At 39.6% G+C, this 20,532-nt stretch overlaps 1 protein-coding gene and 1 long non-coding RNA gene across 4 annotated transcripts in view; one reads left to right on the forward strand and one right to left on the reverse strand.

Moving 5' to 3' along the window:
* The window catches only part of MYO3B (myosin IIIB), a 404,571-nt gene that overhangs the window by 345,367 nt on the left and 38,672 nt on the right, over positions 1-20,532 (reverse strand). Inside the window, exon 8 of the mRNA XM_077883392.1 lies at positions 6,530-6,675. Within this exon, the coding sequence (XP_077739518.1) occupies positions 6,530-6,675 (146 nt within the window). The remainder of the gene's footprint in view (positions 1-6,529; positions 6,676-20,532) is intronic.
* LOC144304804 (uncharacterized) lies at positions 3,169-8,432 on the forward strand. 3 transcript variants are annotated; one of them, XR_013371771.1, is made up of 5 exons: positions 3,169-3,642; positions 4,078-4,131; positions 4,426-4,561; positions 5,226-6,802; positions 6,885-8,432. It is a non-coding gene; the product is annotated as an uncharacterized LOC144304804 (long non-coding RNA). The 3 variants fall into 3 exon arrangements; XR_013371772.1 differs by having other exon boundaries at positions 3,197-3,642; positions 5,226-5,524; XR_013371773.1 differs by having other exon boundaries at positions 3,197-3,642; positions 5,226-5,524; positions 6,913-8,432.

The following is a 20,532-nucleotide window of genomic DNA, read 5'->3' on the forward strand; positions in this document are numbered from 1 at the left end:
TACTGGTGACTCAGGGCTCCCTGCTGCCTCTGCATCCTCTCACAGCTGAGGAACAGGCTTCCCACGTCGGAACAATTTGGCTTGTGAATTAGTAAAGTCAGAATAAAAAGAATCTTTACCTTTAAAAAATGATAGAAATTCAAATGAAATTTGATAAAAATTCAGCCCAAGGATTCTGTCTCAGAACAAGAGTTAATTGTAGGCACTGGATCCCTGACGAAACCTTTCAATTAAACTCACAAATATTTCAACTGGGAATTTATCTTTTCTGAGCCCACCACCCACATCATCCAGGAACCTCAGGAATATCCTTTTAGATTTCCCCTCCTTGTTCTTTTTTTTTTGCTATCCAACTTCTTCCCTTTCCACCTCTGACAGTGAACAGGGAAGAATACAGTAAAAGTGCATTCTTCCTGAGAGAAAAACAAAAACAAAAACCCTGCCTTATAATTTAAGCGTTCAACTGGAGCCTAAATCAGAGTGAACAGTTAGAGATGTCCTAGGTTAGAAGACATAGGCATCCCCAAATTCCCAGCACACTGTGTTCCAAAACACTTTTGTGAATGGGTAGTTTAGAGCTTAGACAGCTTTTTTCCCATAAGCATAAAGTTCTAGAGATAGGCTAACTCCTCAAACTGAACCATAAAACTCTACTTGGCCACAAGGGTCTAATAATGCAAAGTGAAAACTTCAGGTGTTACACTGCCTCCTCCTAAATAATCATTTAAAATAGTTTCCATGAGAGAATATATGAGAGGATGCCAGGAACAGATTTCCATTTACTCCAGAACCGAAGTGAGTTTTTCCCACTAAAAAAAAAAAAAGGAAGGTCAAAGGGGAGGGCATTCTAGCTATATTAGAAATAGCCCTTGGGTAGCCTGGGTGGCTCAGTGGTTTAGCGCCGCCTTCAGCCCAGGGCATGAGCCTGGAGACCAGGGACTGAGTCCCAGGTCCGGCTCCCTGCATAGAGCCTGGTTCTCCCTCTGTGTCTCTGTCTGCCTCTCTCTCTCTCTCTCTCTCTCTCTTTCTGTCTTTCATGAATAAATAAATAAAATTAAAAAAAAAAAAAAAAAGAAATAGCCCTGATGTGGCAGGTGCAGGTTTTCCAAGGAGGTTAGGATACAATAGGAACTTCTGGGTACCAGTAATGATAATCTGAAATGCCTCTCTGCTTTTATATAACTTAGGTTCTACAATTCTTTAGTTCAAATACTTGTCTTAAGTGTTCCAAATTAGGAACTAGAAGGCAGTTACTTAAAAGGAAGTTTGGAAAAGGAAGGGATTTTTGGTTTGGGGGTCATAAATCAATCAATGAGCCAAGGAAGGCCTATGTTCAACTGTGATGACACTCGTGATTTCTGTTCTTTAACTTCATGGCTGACACAATCATTGATGCTAATAAAATGATCTCAGGTTTATAGTGACAGTTTAAATTGGGAACAAGGAGAATGATGATGGATTATAAGCTTCCTAAAGACTGGGGTGTCCTATTTAATTCTGTATACTCCAGTCCCCTAAGTGCTTACCTCGTAATTCATCAAACAAATAAGTATAACTTAAAAAGGGCCTTAACTTTTCAATGTACAGCTGACCCTTGAATAACATGGGCTTGAACTGAGTAGGTCTTATTTACATACAAATGTTTTTTCAATAAAGAGTACAGTACTGTAAATGTACTTTCTCTTCCTTATAATTTTCTTAATAACATTTTCTTTTCTCATTTACTATATTGTAAGGACACTATATTGTAAGGACACAGTATATAATACATATAGCATACAAAATATATGTTAAATGACTGTTTATGTTATCTTGTAAGGCTTCCAGTCAACAACAAGCTATTAGTAGTTATGCTTTGGGAGACTCAAAAGTTAAATACAGGTTTTCAACCATGGATTCCCACTAATTCCCATGCTGTCCAAGAATCAACTGTAGTCACAAAACACGTGGGCTTTGGAGTCAAAGTTCTCAGATTCAAACCATTTTCCTCTATAGGTACATAACCAGGGGCTTTCTCCCTGAGCTTCCAGTTTTTTCCTCCAGAAAAAAGGGTGGTTGGTGATAGTATCTACCTCACAGGGTCACTGTAGGAATTGATGCATTTATATTTGTGAAACACATAGCACTGTACCTGCCAAATAGCCCTAAATCTATTATTTTTTCATCATAGTTTAGCTATCCTAGATTTTACCCCAAATTAGTTTCTCAGGAAATTCAGACAACATGAAAGTTGATGGTATAGTGAGTTGAACAGTGGCCCCCAGAAGATTTGTTCACTTGGGAGCCTGAGAATGTGACCTCATTTGAGTTACGGGCCTTTTACAGATATGATTAAGACAAGGGTCTTAAGATTAGATCATTCTGGATTAGGATGAGTTTTTCTAAAACCAATAAGTGTCCTTATAGGACATGATAGAAAAGACATAAAAAGACAGGGAAGAAAGTCACATGAAAATGAAGGCAGAGATTATAATTATACTGCCACAAACCAAGGAATACGAGAAGTAACTGGAAGTAGGAAGGGGCAAAGAAGGATTCTCCTCTTTGCTTTCAGAGGAGCACGGCTCTGCCAACATTTTGATTTCAGACCTCTAGTTTCTAGAACTGTGAGAGAATATATTTGTGTTGTTTTAAGCCATCAAATTTGTGGCAATTTGTTATGGAAGCTTAGGAAAATAATGTACAGTTTAGGTACAGTTTGAAACAACCTAAGTTTGGTGATGAAAACAAGTCCAAACATGAGCTGGTAATTATCATGAGTTCTCTTTTCAGTGTACTGCAGGGAAACTTCTTTTTAGGAAGGGAAAATCACTGGCTTTGGGGACTAGAATGTTCAGGCCATTCTGTCCCATCCACTCCCAGCAGAAGACATCCTGGCTAGGAATCTTGAAAATATTCTGCATTTTTCTACAAGGAACAAAGTTCAAGTACTCAATGTGTGGGAAGACAGTGGAAATAGTCAGCCTGTATTTGGCCCCAAATAAATGGACTGGCAACACAACTTTTAGTCCTTGTCCAATAAATACACTCACACTGATCCCCACTGCCTTTCTGACTCCCATCTATGGAGATCAAAGAGGTCATTAGCCAAAGATTCCAAACTAAGGAAAGATATCTGGTTGCCAAGAGACAACATAATTGTGTATTTCTTCTAACTCTATGGCTTGTTATAATTACATCTATGAAACAGATGTCCTTTTAAGTGGAAAATATATCCAGGTCATCTGCAAGATCCTTCTAAGTCTCTGAAATTTTAAAGGAGTCCTCAGGAGAGAGTCACCAGAGAGACGTTGTCAAATCCACAGATGCCCAAAGAAATGGTTTTCATTCTTTTCTTCTAACTCCTAGAAAAAAATAGCAGCCAACAGAGCAGCGACTGTCAGAGAAGGGTGACTTTTTTTGGAGCAAAGGCGTTAGACAAGATGACACATACTGACAGGTTCAGCAAATAGTGGATGCTGTCACAGTCAGCAGATAATTTGTATGTGTTTGTGATGTAGGAAAGACTGTGAGTCACGCAGTATTTCAAAGACAGGTCACGATTACTCCATGTGTCATCTTCTAATGTGAAGGTCAAAAGAAAGAAGGTGCTCCAAAAGAAATGGAAGCAGAGAGAGAAAGAGCAAGGAGATCTGTGTGCAGGCAAGTCAACCACATCCAGGCAGGTCTTGCTTCATATTTCCTGATAGCGTCCAGGGAACCTATAGAATTATCTGCTTTGTTGACATCTGAGGCTTTCACCTCACATGTAACAAGCACTTCATTAACTCCTAAGTCCTTTGTAACCTGTGAAAGTCACATCTTCCCTAACTCAGTAAAAGTTTTCTTTTCTTCCCTTATTTTGGTAATTTACTCAATTTGTTTCCAGTAAAGGAGACTGTAAGCAAGAAGTAAGTAAGGAAAGCCAAAGGAGGAAGCCACATTCAGTGTTCAGAATCCCAGAATACTCTGAAATGGGCCTCATTGTCCAACTGAAGGGAATTCTAGAACACCAAAAGCACTCATAACCAAATAGGAAAAAAATAAACGGATTCAAAGGATTTTTGTCATTACTTGTCAATTTCTTTTCTTTCTCAGAAGAGAAATGCTGAGAGAAGGAGAGTAAGAGAAAGAACCCCATGAAACACACAGGTAAATAATCTGAGTGCCTATTTAAAATATATAAATGCTTAATTTCTCTAATCTCTAACAAAGAGCTTTTCTGAGGAAATGTACATTTTTAGCACTCAAAATTAAAATAGTATACACGTGTACATACATGCTTGGTCAATCCATAATACTTCATAAGAGAACTGCATGATTCTAACTGACAGGGTAATTTTTAAGCAAATAACTTGATGAGTATAAAAAGCTGTGTAGTATATGCAATTATGCTACCTTTTTTTTTTTTTTTTTTTTTTTTTTACCTCCATTCTTTCTGCCTAGGAATGTCAAGTTGGCTGTTAAGGCTGGGACAACTCAAGTGTTCAGCACATATAATCACACTGAGGATCTGATGACTGATTATTATTGACATTACCTAATTCAATCTGATTCATCACTTGTGCAAGACCAAGAAATGGTAAAAGGGCAGGAGGTTACATTAGAAGAAAAAGAAAGTTTCAACCTATCTTAGGATAAGAATCCTTGTTGCCCCTAAGATCCTTTTCTAGCAATTGTCCTGTTCCTGGGGTTCACTCTGTCCTGAGGGAGGCAGTGGGAGGGTTTGGTTATTTGTACTTCAGCTCTAGAAGCTTCTCCCAAGATGGAAGAAGTGAGGTGTAGAGATTACTAGAGATCAGAGATTTGGCTGGGCACAGAAGCTCAGAGGAGTCACAGGAGATAAAGATTCTATTTAAACACACACACACACACACACACACACACCTCCTAAGCTGCTTCATATTTACTACCTTATGAAATTTCTGAACAGGTGGTCTGTACACAAACACATACTTTAAAAACATAGAAAAGTACACCCATGTAGATGATCTCTTATCAAAAGTACATGTATCTTGCTAATTAGAAGCCACACCTTAATTCTGTTCTTTGGGAAATTATTTGGTCACAGTAAATAAATGATGACAAGTAAATGATTTGTAAAATATTAAAGCATACACACAAATCATCCCAAATTCCATTTCTCATTTTCTGACATGTTACTGCATACAATACTGTTCTTGGTCCTGCATTCTTTATTTATTTATTTATTTATTTATTTATTTATTTATTTATTTATTTGACAGAGAGAGAGCGCACACAAGCAGGTGGAATGGCAGGCAGAGGAAGAGGAAGAAGCAGGCTCCCTGCCAAGCAGAGAGAGCCCTATGCAGGGTTTGATCCCAGGAACCAGGTTCATGATCCAAGCGGAAGGCAGACACCAACCAACTGAGCCACCCAGGCGTCCCGGTCCTGCATTCTTACGTCATTTTGAATGATCACCATACTATTAATTTTAAGTCAGTTGCTTTTGTCATCTATTCTTCTAATTGCCTGGACTTGTTTTTGTACTTTGGCAAAGGCAAAAAGACCAACCCAGACTTGGGTGAGAATCATTTTTGGAATAATGGTGGGTGGTTATTCACATCTGGATTAGGTATAAAACGATAATATTATGATGATGAATGCCACAGAGCCTCATCTGCATATAAATAGACCTAATCAGAAATGCAAATTGCAATCAGAAGAAATTTTTAAAGGCTGTGTGATTGTGCAGATAACGAAAGGTTAACACTTGCATTGTTAAAGTAGTTAAACAGCTCAGGCTCCAGCTCCGGCTCCGGCTCAGCCTGCCCAGAGTCTTCCTTTGAAAGAGAAATGTGGAGGGTACAAATCTCTTAATCTGCAACCTGGCCAGGACAGAACTCCCTGATTGCTTCGTTTTCTGTAACTAGAGGCTTAAGCAGCCAAACAGCAGCCTGATTCTGCTGCAAGACAAACCACCAAACCTCTTGTACAAACCCCTAATGAATACATACAATAGAAAATATACTGGTATTTAAATACCCTCCAAACAGACCTCTTTCAGCACAATGTCCCATTGAGATGGAAATCAGGGGATGGAGACAAGGTCTTATAAACTGATTCACTTTTCTGACATTTTTTAGTGCTCTCAAGTGGATATGAAAATATAATACATGTTTTTTATCCTCAAATTTTCTTGAATACTCGAGAAAGATTCAAACAACGATCAGATGTGATTATACAATTAAAAAGAAAACACTAGTATTTAGACAGATTACTTAATCCAAAATCGCATGTTTAGTCCTGCAAAGCATAGTGAACAAGTATCTCGGAAAAATCAGAGTACTGAAAATAAATGCAATGGTTACGACACAGTCCTTTTATTTCTTGGGATGTGCTATCTTTTGGGAATATCCATCCTCTTTCTTCCTCCACCACCCCACCCAGCTTTTCCCCAAAAGAAATACATTTTACAATTAGGCTTTCTCAGGTTTGGCCAGAAATTGTTTACAAACTATTTATTATCCCTCTTAAGCAGCCCTCTCACAAAGAACTAATGAGCCAAGAGCGCCATCTTGTGTCCTACCTTGGAATCTTAAAAAGCGTTTTCACAGGATGCATGTCAAAGAGGGGAGGGTCTCCGTCCCCCAGTTCAATAGCTGTGATCCCCAAGGACCAGACGTCACAGCGAGCGTCATAGGAAGAGTCATACTGCTGCTCACAAGCAATGACCTATCAGACAAAAGCAAAACACATCAACCCCAACTGGTACCTGGGATGTCCTAAAAGGCCCTTGCATGATCTTAGCCCCCTCTTATTTCCTTTGGTTACACTGAGAGTGAATCCCGGGGAAAATAAGGTATGTATTATCTTGACCTTATTTGTGTGACTGACTTATCATCTAGTATGCTCATTAACTTTTTAAAAATGTGTCATTTCAGTACAACAAACATCCATTGAACCCTCTAGGTACCAAGCACAATGCAGGTAGAGGCACAAGAGTGGATATCTCACTCAGCCTGCTCTGACATTTCTTACGGAAAGGCTTTGTCTGCATCCTTCACTTCATTACCAGCAGCTGAATTCAACAGCAAGGAACAGTTTGCAAAGATGCTTGTTTCCTGCACAAAATCCCCAGGAGTGTGGCCAATTGAGCAGAAAGATGTTTGGAAGACTGATGCGCTAAACATAAAATAGGAACCACTCCCTCCCATCCCTTTTTTCTAAGAACACTTGCCCCTCCTCAAACTCCAACAACTGGTTTGTATTTTAGTAGCAGCTACCCCTTCAGTTATTGGCCTTACTGTGTACAAGAGCAGCAGAACCAGAAAATGCCCCTGGGCTTGTCCCTGGATCTGGGGAACATGGAACCCTGTGGGGAAATCTCTATCAACTTTTTGATAGACAGAAAAAACCCCTCCACTGAGACTCGTGGCTGTCACGTGGGGTTGGAAGAAGGCGGAGGTGAACCAGAGAATGTCGAAGAACCAGGTGTCCCTCCCTATTTGACCTAAAATTTGCCTCCTCAACCAAGGATGACCCTTGGCTATAGGCAGGTAGGACACTGTGAAGGTCTGATGATGTACTGCTCCACACAGCCTATGAGGTAGGCAAATGACAACAGTGAAGAGCACTGAGGGGACAGAGTGAAGAGCCTGCCTGCCCTGTCCAGCCACCAGAAGGTACTTGGCTTTGACTCTGAGTAAAATGGGCCAACTGGCTATAAGAGCAGAGTGACAGATTTGGCCTACATGTTAGCAAGATCATTCTGGCTGCTATGCTGAGGATACATTAAAATGGGACATGAGTAGAAGAAGCAAAACCACTTAAAATGCTCCTACAAGAATCCAAACTAAGACAGTAAGAAATAATCAGACTGATTATATAATCTTGAAGGTAGAGCCAACTAGATTTGCTGACTGGGGCTTATGAGAAAGAGGAATTGAAAACGAGTTGACAGTTTTTGACATGAGCAATTCCAGAATGGAACTGGTATATGGTGAGATGGGGAAGACAGAAGGAGAAGCAGCTTTAGATTAAAAGGCATGTCCATTTAAGAGATGGTTAAGTCTGAGATGCCTATGAGACTTCCAGATGGAGAAGTTCCTTTTAGCCAGGTAAGTCTCATACCGACTGACCTAGAGAATAAATGTGTGTTGTTTTAAGCCTCACGTGTGCAATATTATAATGGCAGTGACAGAAAACTATTATATACCTGCTCTTTGCCAGACCCACTTAATTGGACTTGCAATGCCAAATATGCCTACCATCTTGCCTGAGAGCTGGTGCTCTTGCTACTATAATTGTCCTCCACCTTTTCTTCAGGGAAGAACTGAAGTACATTCTTTCATGTACCTGCATCCCTGGTCTGATACAAGCTCCATCCTCTGAACAGACTAGCCTGACATAATATCCTGCCATACTTTTAATACATGATTTTCTTTCCTTAAAAAAAAAAAAAAAGATTTAATTTATTCATAAGAGACACACAGAGAGAGGCAGAGGGAAAAGCAAGCTTCCTGCCGGGAGCCTAATGTGGGATTTGATCCCAGGACCCCAGGATCACGAACTGAGCCAAAGGTAGATGCTCAACCCTAAGCCATCCAGGTGCCCAAATGCGTGATTTTCAAATGTGCATTCAAATTAAAGTTCAAATAATTCCAACTTTAGAAGCAGAAGTTATTTCATAAGCGCCCCAAAACCTCACTTTCATGCCCCAATCAGGTGAGAAACACCACTATTTATTGCCAGAGAAGGCTATTCAACACCTTCCCTTTCAGAAATGACTTTTCTAAACATGTGGAACAAACATAATTTTAGACCTATCAATCAGCAAATAGCTCACCATTCTTACATGTTCCTATGAGGGAAAGAAAAATAAGACTCTGTCCTTCCCCAACAAAAGCTAAGGCCAATTACAATTTAAAGTGAACCTATAATAAGTAAATGACAAACCATGTCAACTCTAAGTGTCCTAATACAATGTGTACTAGCATGTACACATTGTACAATAAAGGATATGAGCTCCAAATGCTTGGGATACTTGGAGGGAGACCATGCCAGGCGAAACAAGACAACAAAAAGTATCTAGTGCCCCAGGTCCACACCTTCTGGGAGAAAATTCAAATCAGCTTCTAGCCATTGTGGATGGGACACAGAAGGCAATTCCAAGAACCCATCCAAATGCGGGAATGGAGATATCCTAACGTTTCATAAATGCAGTCATAAAATATTCAAAACATTTATGTGGTTTCAACTTCTCTTTACAGACAGACATTATCTTCAGTTCTATCTGATTAATAGAAATGTGTCTTTTGGGAAAATTCTCTTCCCAAAATTTCTCTTGTAATACAATAAAGAAATTCTTTAAAAGCTTGGCTTTCCAAAGAAGTTTACAGAAAAATTTCCTACTAAAATAATTCACAATTATTGAGTACCCATGAGTCAGCATGGTACTAGGGAAAGTTAAATCCACACTGAATTTAATCTTCACAATCATTCTGTGAGGTAGGTGCTATCATCACTTTGCAAAGATGTGGAAACTAGGGATAGCACAGTTAAACAGCTTACTCACAGCTAGTCATTGTCAGGGTCAGAATTTGAACCCAGGCAGAGAAGAGACAAGTAAACAAATTACTATAATATGGTAAGTGTTCTACACAATAAAGGTTAAGTCCAAAGAATGGTTGAATTATTAGCTTCTAAAAATTAAAAAAAAAATAATTATTAGCTTCTGCACTCATATTTTGAATAAATTAACCAGGTTTCTTGAGATTTTTATCACTTAAACTCCCATATCCTCAGAAGCAGTCTCTGGTAGGACCAATCCTTCACAGAAGTAAAAGACCTTTATGTGGGCTACATGCGTGATGGGATTCATAGATGCATCATGACTAAGGTCAACACATCCTGGATCTAGTTCCTTATCACTAACACCAAAATCTACAACTATTTTTTAATGAGAAAAAGTCATCTCATTCTCCCTAGCACAGCATTCTTATTTCTAGGCAAAATAAAGCTGAGTTAAGAATGCTTAGATAGTCCGCTGGTCTTTAGTTCCCTTGCCTCAAGGAGAAGGCAACCTTTCAAAGTGCTCTCTGAATCAGATGTTCCAATATTCTACTAAGAAAAGGAGCCTGACAATGGCAAATAAGTATATTGCGCTGAGACCAAGTTTCCCAGGTTCTGTAAGTCATATTGAAGGAGTGGACAGAGACAGATTGAGATGGTATGGACTCAGGGCCAGGACCCCCAACACCTCATTCTCTCATACCTCGACCACCACAAGGAGACATGCTCCTTGACCTGGAGTCTGCTTCAGTCATAGGAGTCTAAATGATGTGGGTCACAGTGGAACAGGGAGGATAGAATAGGTGTAAGAGGGAGCTCAAGGGAAAACCTGCAGGACTTAATACAGAGAGGGATTTAAAATATATATATATATTTTATTTATGAGAGACAAAGAGAAAGGCAGAGGAAGAATCAGGCTTCCTGAGGGGAGCCTATTGCAGGACTCAATCCCAGGACCCCGGGATCGCAACCCAAGCTGAATGCAGACACTCAACCACTAAGCCACCCAGGCGTCCTTGGAGAGGGATTTAATATGGGAGGTTAGGGAAAGGAATGCACCCAGGAAGACATTTTGATCCTGGGTGATCAGAAGAATGATGGTGCCATTGGGGATATCAGGAAGAGAAGTCAGTTTGGCAAACAGTATAACAAGTTCAACCCCTCTCCAGATACAGAAAAATCACTTGTGTTCTTGGGAACTCACTTTTTTTTCACATGTAAATGCAATAAAAGCAAAATTCTATTAAGATCAGAAGCAGAATATATGCTAAAGGGTAACAATAAAATACATGTTTTCAGTGACTAGTAAGTATATCTTACATTTCAGAACTCTATACATTGTAATCTTCCCATTGTCAAATGCCAACACAACTAGTCAAAATTTGTAGTTTTAAAACACAGTTGTAAGTACCAGAAGCAGATATCAGGTTACCATGAATTTTAACAGATTTGTGTATCTATTTTAATCCAGTGTTGTGAATAGAAAACCTGCTAATTTTATAAAGAATGGATTCTCCAGAGTTGATTTCAAAGTCCTACTGCATGTTGGGAGGTTGATGTGAAGAGAATGTGCCTTCTAGAGTGTCCCATGAGACATGTATATGGACAGTTACAAAATGTTTAGTGTACCTGGCAAAGGCTAAGAGCATAACCTTAGATGAATCAAAATAGAGACAGAGTCCTAGTGCAGTAGTTGCTAGTGCCCTAATGGCTCCAAGATTAAAATATTATCTGAATCTCAAGGAGTTTCAGGGTTATATAAATCCTTACATACTTCTGCAGAGCCACTTTTAACAATCCTCAAGTCTCTGGCATATCACTGAGTATTTATATTATTTCTGAGTTTTAATAGTTTTATCCACTTGGTGTTAATCTACTATTAACCTCACCATTTTTAAAAATGTTTTATCTTTTTTTTTAAGATTTATTTATTTACTTATGATAGAGATAAAGAGAAAGGTAGAGACACAGGCAGAGGGAGAAGCAGGCTCCATGCTGGGAGCCCGACATGGGATTCGATCCTGGGACTCCAGGATTGCACCCTGGGCCAAAGGCAGGCACCAAACCACTGAGCCACCCAGGGATCCCCATTTAAAAATGTTTTAAAGGGGCCAGAGCCTTGATGATATCATCAAACTGACCCCTGAAGTAAACGTAAGTAACCCAGGGTAAGGATTATTTCTTATCTTTCTTCCCTTCCTGTTCACAACAATTTGTGGCACACTTCAAAGAAGCTGTGTTGAAAACTCTTCAGATTGGAATCAGAAAGTCTGAATTACATTATTTACCAGCTGAGTGCCTTTGGGAAAGTCCCTTGAAAACTCTGAGCTGAAAAAAAAAAAACAAAACAAAAAACAAACAAAAAAAAACTCTGAGCTGAGACTTCTAGTTATAGGGCTCTCACTTTCTACATCTATAAAACGAAAAGATGGGAATGAATGATCTCTGCTATCCCTTCCAGCTCTTATTCTCTTATGGCTTTACAGTTTCCAAGTAAGCTTAGTGTTGATCTCAGAGAGGCTAACCTCTCCATGCAAATTGGCTAGAGTAAACAGGTTATTGTGGAATGTGAACCAGAAGGCTGGCACCTTAGAGATTTTATTGCCAATATTTTGTAAAAGGTTTAAGGTCTATGAAAAGATGTGCTGGTGCTGTGATAATGCCTCTGTTAGGGAAGATGAGCTTCAGTGACAGAGCAATTGTTTGGATGCTGGTTAATGGAGCATGTCTGGGTTCATACCTTGAAATGGGAACTTACAGCTTTTCTGGTACACTTAACTACACTGGTGCTTATTTTAGGAAGAAGAAAAGCACTAATGCTTGGATTACTAGCGATATCTATGCGTTAGCAGACATACTGCCCAATGGCAATAGCTATTTTACCAGGAGGTGGGCCTGAGCCTCCCAAATGTCAGTCATTACCACCTTGGCTATCAAAAACTTTTCTTTCTGGAAGGGCATGAGAACAAGAAATAAGTTTTCACTAACAGTTTAGTTCTACTGGTCTTTGGAGCAGAGTCAATCTTCCTTGTTAGGGTAGTTCTCTTTGCTTTCTTCGGGCTAACAAAGTTCCAGACTCTCTCAATCTGCCCTGTCATTCCTTCCCACCCCACAGAGGGAGCACCTCCTCCCCTTTCCTGAAGGAGTTAAGGGGGTAAAACTAAATCCACAACTTGATAATACAACTGCTTTGATATATATCATTTCCTCATCTACCCTTGGGAGTGGTCAGCTGATTTTTGTTGAGGATGGCTGACCTTTTCCTCAGTTACCAAGGGAATGGCAAAGAAAAACAACTGTTAGTACCTCTTGGATTGTAGAAAAGGTTTGTACTTCTGGCTGATAAAAGAAAATCCCAGAGCCAGGCATTTTCATTTTGGTTTTGCTATCCCCTTACTAGATTACTTTAGCAAATTAATCTCCCTGTACCTCTTCCCATGCAAACCTAGCAACCCCTTTCCCTGGGCCTTGTCTGACATATTGCTTGTGAAAATGCTGGTTATCCAGCTTTTTCTATGGCATCAAAAGTTAGTTGTAGACATCACTGGGTCACTGATGTATGGGTAATATCTATCTCATTTACTTTAACCCTTTTTGCATTTTCTAAAGTGTCTAGAGGGAGCATGAATTATTTCTATAACAAAAAGCAAATATCTGGTTTTTTGTCTTGAAAATGTAAATAAGTATTGAAAAGTTTGCCTAAATTTTCAAGGATTTATTTCATTCATCATTTCATTCATCCAGAGTATTTGCTGGCTGTTGAGATTCTTCATCAACAAATTAGAAGGTTAAAGATAGTGTCTCAGTCATAAAACTAGGTTCCCATGAGATTAATACAAGAAGAATTAAAGAAATTCCCTTCCCAACAATATTCCTTTCTATTGTAAGCACAAGGCTACAGGTAATACTTTCACTTTCTCAAGCTATCACAATCCCTTGAAGTGCTCCATGATTATAGTTTCATTTCAGCCTAGAACACGAGTAGGGCTTGCTGATAAAGCTCTGAAGATAGAAGTAAGATCCACTTTCTATCTCTTGCAAAAAGACTTGGGCTATAGGAACCTGAGGGGACAAAGCAGTCTCTCCTCATCTCGAGGTCTTTATTATCTGAAAAGAACACCTGTATTAGATTAGATATAAAGGGGATAAAAGACAGTAACACATGAGCTCCTGCATTCAGAAAACCTAGATTTCTCCAACAAGATATTTAACTTAAACCATTTATCAAGTTATATATCAAAGAGCTGGTAGGCTGAAAACTCTTTTAATAATGTGATTTTAATCAATACTTTCATGCAAGTAGTATTACAGGAGCACCATCTAACAAGGAAAAATGTTTTTTATACTTATAAAAAATAACTTACCAAACTTAAAAAACAATAAATGTTATTCAGACTATCTCATCTTCCCACTAACATTTTAAAATATCTTAAAACTGCAGTTAGGTCTGCCTTACATGTTCTGATTTCTCACCTTACTAGAATTGATCATGTGATCCAAAATTATAACCAAAGCTCAATATTAAAATTTCACTCAAGTACGCAGGCAAAATGCTGTTATTTCAAGAGCTAAATTCAGCTTTAAAATCGGCAAGGCAAACAGACCTAAAGCTATTAATCCCTGGCTGACCTTGAGCCCAAAAATGTAGTCAACACACTGGCAAATAAGATGTTGAAAGGTATAGGCAGGCAAATAGGATTCCTAGTTTTGCTTATGCGTTTTATGCAGCATAATTGATATATATTATTGATCTTAAAGATTTTTAAAATAGAACTTCTCTGGAATTGGACGTTTCAGTTATAAATACTCTAATAGCAAATATTATTCATCAGTTTTACATACAAACATCACAAAGTGTTACAAGCTGAGATACTGAATAAACAAATGAAGTCTCTTCCCTTGGATGAAATATAACTTCAAGAGAGGATATATATATGAGATTTGCCTGTTTGTTTTTTTGTTTTTGTTTTGTTTTGTTTTTGCAAAGGGGAGGTGGACTAGAAGAACTAAAATGATGGAGTTGAGGTGTTTTGTTTTGGAGTTTTTTGGGGTTTTTTTTTTTTTTTTTTTGGTTCTTTCATAAAACTCAAAGCTAGAATTGAATCTATATTTTGTATACTGAGAAATGGCCAGGTATAATTTAAATTATACTAGCCTTATGAAATTCAGGAAGGTTTCCAACTAAAATACAATGTTCTATAAGACTTTTCTCAGGATTGCTAACATTCAACTTATGCCTTTGGAGAAATAAAACAAGGTTCAAATTAATGAACCCTTGTTTTGAACCATACCAATTCCCACAATGGTAGTGGAGGTTAGAGGGGGACTGGTTTTGGGTTTGAGGCCAGCATACAACACTGATTTTTGTACTTAAATTCCCCAAAGCCCCAAGAATGTGTCACTTATTCTTATTTATGTGATAAGCCCCATATTTGAACTCAGGATCAGTATTCACAGAACTCCTCTGTGAAAGGTAAATTAGTGTGCCCAAATTTCTGTATGTGTCTTTAGTACTCAAAACATTCTGAATCTATGTGAGGATGCAGTGAGAAGATGATGTCTATGAACCAGGAGGCTAGCAGGCCCCACCAGACACTGAATCTGCTGACACACTGATCTTGGACTTATGGCCTCTAGAACTATGAGAAATAAATGTCTGTTGTTTATTTAAAAAAAAGAAAAAAGGCTCAAAAGGAGCAAATTTGCTTGGAAACCCAGGGTAATCCCACTGCCCTCCCCTGCTGCAGCAGCTTCCCCACACCAGAGATGGATGCTCGAAGGGACCTTTGGATTCATTCCCCCTTGGAAACTGAAGTCCCAGAGTTGGTGGGTGGGGGTGTGGAGGTGACTTGTCCAGAATTACAAAGCTGGTTTGTGGCCATACCAGGAGCAAGCTCCATGGTTTCCCCATCACCTCCTGAGTGAGGAATCTCTTGGGAATTCTTATTAAACAGGGAATGCTGGGTCATCATCAAAAAGATCTCATATACCATAAGCCACAGCCACAGTAATTTCCATACTGGGAGTATGTAAGCACACCTTTCACTTAAGCAGGTGGATTTACTGCCACCTTTCACTTCCTTGCTGCCCCTTCCCTTTCTTTGCCAACTAGTGCTCCATCTCTACCAGAGTACACTCAAGGAAAAGAATGAGTAGCAGTTCTACAATTCAGTTCATTTTACAGCTTGTTAGATCAGGTTTTATTATCCCGGTAAGGAAAGATTCAGAAAGGTTAAAAAAAAACTTCTCCAAAGTCACACAGTTAGTAGGTAATAGAACTGAAGCATGAGCCCACAATAAGAAGCTAATGGAGGAGAAAAAAACTTTTACTCCTCCATAATACATCTGAAAAATAGGAGGGGAAGCAAATCAAACAGAATATCTGAACAATTCAACATAGGCATAGCCCTTTATTTGCAAGTAGTCTCTGGATTCTGTCCTCTAATAGGCTGATGTCACCATGTAAAACAGGATGCCCTTGGGAATGTCATACATTCCTACCAAAAAGTGATTTCTTTTAACCTTCTAAAACTAAAGAAGGTGTGGAAAAAAACCGGGACGTAATAGGGCACCACAAATACTAGTCTCCCCAGGCACTGCCTGTTCCTGCCTCACCCCCATCCAAGGCTCCTCTGGGATCCCATTCCTAAGGCTGAATACCCTCCTCCCTTTGCTTTCTCCTCCAGCTCAGGGACCATCAGACCAAATGCAGGGTTTGGTCTAGGCATGAATTCCCTTTCATGGGGCTGAGCCCCTAGGCCCTGGGCAGGGCAGATGGAGGCATTGATGGAAAGAAGCTACCAGGTAATCTAGGTCTCAAAGCTCAGGAAGAGGAAAGCCAGGTCTGAAATTCCTTCAGCAAGTACTTATGAGAGAACAGTTTGGCCCTTCTCACCACCTGAGAGGAGTGGGAAGACAGCCTGGAAAGCTCCAAATGTTCACAGGAGCCATTATTTTGATACTTCTTGCTCAGCACTGAGTGGGGGAAGGTGGGGGTAGAGAGGATATGAGGCCTCTGCTCCTGGCCTCACATGCTTCTGCACATGTGGGAGCTGAAGCCCTCAGATAGAGTTCTATATTTAGATCCACCAGGAGGAGATGACAAGTCACCACTACCTCCAGGGCCAGCCCCCCACCTCTGCATTAACATATGACACATGACTCAACTTCCCTGCAAAGCTCCAGCTGAGAGGTCCCTGAGGGGAGGTTAAAGGCTAGAGCTGCACTCAAGTCATTTCACCCTTGCCCTGGGCCCTTCACCCACAAGACCCCAAGTACTCTGGCTTCAGAGCCATTCAAGGCAGAACCACTGTGGGAATGTGGGCAGGGTCAGCCCAAAACAAGAAGGAAGGGACTCCTTCTGTCTCTTAGAAGCTGACATAGGAGTCTGGAGGGAATCAGGGAAGGCAAATGGTTACAGAATCTCAGGAATAAATGTCCTGGGGGAAGACACATAGGTCTTCTGGCCATTGATCTGGGTTCTAAACCCTTCACTTGAATCTTTTGAGCAAACAGAACCTGCATCCCTTACAATGATATGACTGGTACATGGAATCCCAATAAGCCCCAGCCATTTAAAACAGGTAAAAATGGATTCTAATGTTCTCACCTTTTTTCATCATATCACACTTACTGAGAGCTGGGAGAGATCCAGCCTTTATTATCAGAGGAATACCAGAGCAATGGAATATGCAAGCTAGAAAAGGCTTTTCTCCCTAGAAACTATAAATATTCTCTGAAAAATAGGGAGTAGCTTGGAGGCAGAAACCACACAAGCCAATCTCTTCTTACAGATGAGAACAAGTTAGGAAGGAGTGAAGTTCAGGCAATATTTTTTAAAGTACTTACTATGCTAGGGACTACACAAAACATGTTCAGGATGTCATTTAATTGTGTCCTTTGAAGCTGTTTTTTTTTTTTTTTTCCTTCTCATTCTACCTCTTTTAACTTCTCCCTATCTTACTAATCACAAATATTCAGTAACTTGCCTGACGTCCACAGTTAGATGGGTAGGCAGGTATCTCAGATTTGCTCCCAGGTCTGACTCTAAAATTTGTGTTAACTTTCCTACCCAAACTGAAGCCATATTAAAATAATGGAACCACAACCACTTTCTAAAAATGAGTGGAGAGCTAAAACTAAAATCCAAATATCCTAAATTCTGTTCTGAAGAACTCTGTCATTTTATTTTTTCAGATCCTTCCCTTGGGCACTAATTACATTGACTTCTAGTGTCATGTTGAATTATTACATTTTCCTGAACATATTAGAAAGGATAATTCTTATCTAAAATATTTTTAAAACTGAAAAAATTTATATCTTACCTGGTACACTGGTAGTCACAGTTTGCTCTAGTATAGTAGTTAAGAGCAAGAATTTTGAAGCTAAATAGCTGGGTTCAAATCCTGGTAACATCATAATACCTTGTCCAAGGACAAGAACAGTACTTTCTAGGACTTACTTTATCTGAAACATTGGACTAGTAAATAGCATTGACTTGAAGGAGTTATTGTCAGGATTATAAATGAATTAATTCATAAAAAGCACTTAATGTCAAAAGATATCTGCACCCCTATGTTTACTGCAGCATTATTTACAATAGCCAAGATTTGAAGCAACACAAGTGTCCACCAGTAGGTGAACAGATAAAGATGTAGTATTTATACACAATGGAGTATCACACAGCCATAAAAAAGAATAAGACTTGTCATCTGTGACAACACAGATGGACCCAGAGGGTATTATGCTAAGTAAAATAAGTCAAAGAAAGATAAATACCATACGATTTCACTTATTCATAGATCTAAAACACAAAACAAAAGAACAAAGCAGAAATGAAACCATAAATACAGACAACAAACTGGTAGTTGCCAGAAGGGAGAGAGGTGGGGCAATGAGCAAAGTGGGTGTAGGGGAGTGGGAGGTACAGGCTTTTAGCAATGTAATGAATAAGTCATGTGGATGAAAGGCACAGCAAAGAGGATAAAGTCAATGGTATTTTAATAACATTGTATGGTAACAGATGGTAGCTACCCTTATGGTGAGCATAACATAACATATAGAGTTATCCAATTACTATACTGTACTCCTGAATTTAAGCTAACATTGTGTGTCAACTTACTTCAATTAAAAATAAACAAAAAATGAAAAGTCTTTTTTTTTTTTTTAAGATTTATTCATGAGAGACACACAGAAAGAGAGAGAGAGGCAGAGACACAGGCAGAGGGAGAAGCAGGCTCCATGCAGGGAGCCCAACGTGGGACTCGATCCCAAGTCCCCAGGATCAGGCAGGCCCCGGGCTGAAGGCAGCGCTAAACCGCTGAGCCACCCAGGTTGCCCTGAAAAGTCATTTCTTAAAAAAAAGAAAACATAATACACTTAGTACCTGGCACATAGTAAGCACTCAATAAATGTTAACTCTTATTTGGAGACCAAATCCATTGGCTAGAGCTTAGGAAACAAAATGGTAATAATGACAATAATATTTCAGTTCTGTGGCATTTTGTGGCTTTCTGAGCCCTTCAACACAAAATATCTCATTTGTCATCTCTAGTCCTGGCACTGCCAAAGGAAATAGCATTTATTGTATCATTTAGCTAGGAAAGGCATAATTAATGAAGGCAAGAGTGGTGTAAAAAGCCTGTGATACTTCTGCATTGGTGTAAGCTTGTTGTTATGGCAACCATCCCCTGTCAACGACCCTTTTCCAGGCAGAGAGAGACCCAGTTTTGGAGCCGTCACAGCACATCTGTTTCTCTGCTCAGCTGATTAGCTCTTGTTTGCAACAACGAGCAGATGGAAGTAAAAACAAAAAAAAAAAATTTTTCTAAAAAGAAGCAAATGTTTACTTTATCCACAAGTCTGCTTTCGAATACAGAAACAGACCTTTCTTTAGCTGTTTTAGGAAGATGCCATGTAAATTGGATCCTTAATATATGGGCTGCTTCTCTCACTGTAGGACTGCAAAGTGCAGTCAACTATAAATTACAGGTGATAGGTCCTTCGTGTATGTCTTTTAAAGTGATGTGTCTCATGCTTCAACTTCAGAGCATTCTTCCACTACATCTCTGCGTGTCTCTGTTGTCTGAGCTGTCTCAGCACACATTTTGCATACTGAACACCCTTTGTGAACACACTAAAGTGAAAGAGTATGGGGCTGGTGGGCTGGGAAGCCTGAATTCTGGGACCAAGACTGCTCTCAACTAGCACAGAGAATAGCCTCTGCCTGTCTTAGTTTCTTCATCTGTCAAATGGGACTTGCATCCCCATGCTCTCTGAAAAGCCAAACAGTTCCAGTACTTTCTAGGTATGTGGATTTGGGCATGACTTCTCCTATACACTTCTTTGAGCCTCACTTTCTTCAGTGGTAAAATGGAGAAAATAGCATCTAGTATAGAGAGCTGTTAAAATGACAATGTGTTAAGTATCCCTTAACCCGGTTCCTGATACATTAACGGATCCTCAACAAGTGGAAGTCTCCTTCCCACCATACATTTGCTTAGCCGGTGCAGTATTCAAACTATGTGACACTCAGCTGGCTCATGGCACTGAAGCTGGTCCTTGAGGTCCCCTGCTTGCCAGATATTACCCGTAGTGATCAAACCATTAGGAGATCTAGGGTGTCAGAAGGAAAGAGACAGGCACCTCTGGAGCACTCCAGGGGCCCTGGATGCCAGCCACTTACCATCCAGAATGGAAGTATTTCAATGTTTTACCAATCAGGCTGGCCACACCCATGCATATCACTTAACTATAAGGCATTATTCTAACAGTCTACAAATGTCCCAAATAAAAATATTGACACTTCTGTCCTTATTCCTGAGTTTTAGTCATTTACAAACAGTGTTTAATTCTTTGCTATATGTGATTGTGGGAAAGGAAGATGAAGGATCCATTTCCCAAACCCCCCACCATCACCATAAATACACATAAAGTAGACTTGTATCCCTTTTTGCTATAGACCAGGATGTTACCAGGCATGCATGTAATGCAAATACTACCTGAGCAATACCAATCACT

Source organism: Canis aureus, chromosome 34, assembly GCF_053574225.1.
Source record: "Canis aureus isolate CA01 chromosome 34, VMU_Caureus_v.1.0, whole genome shotgun sequence".
Lineage (NCBI taxonomy): Eukaryota > Metazoa > Chordata > Mammalia > Carnivora > Canidae > Canis > Canis aureus.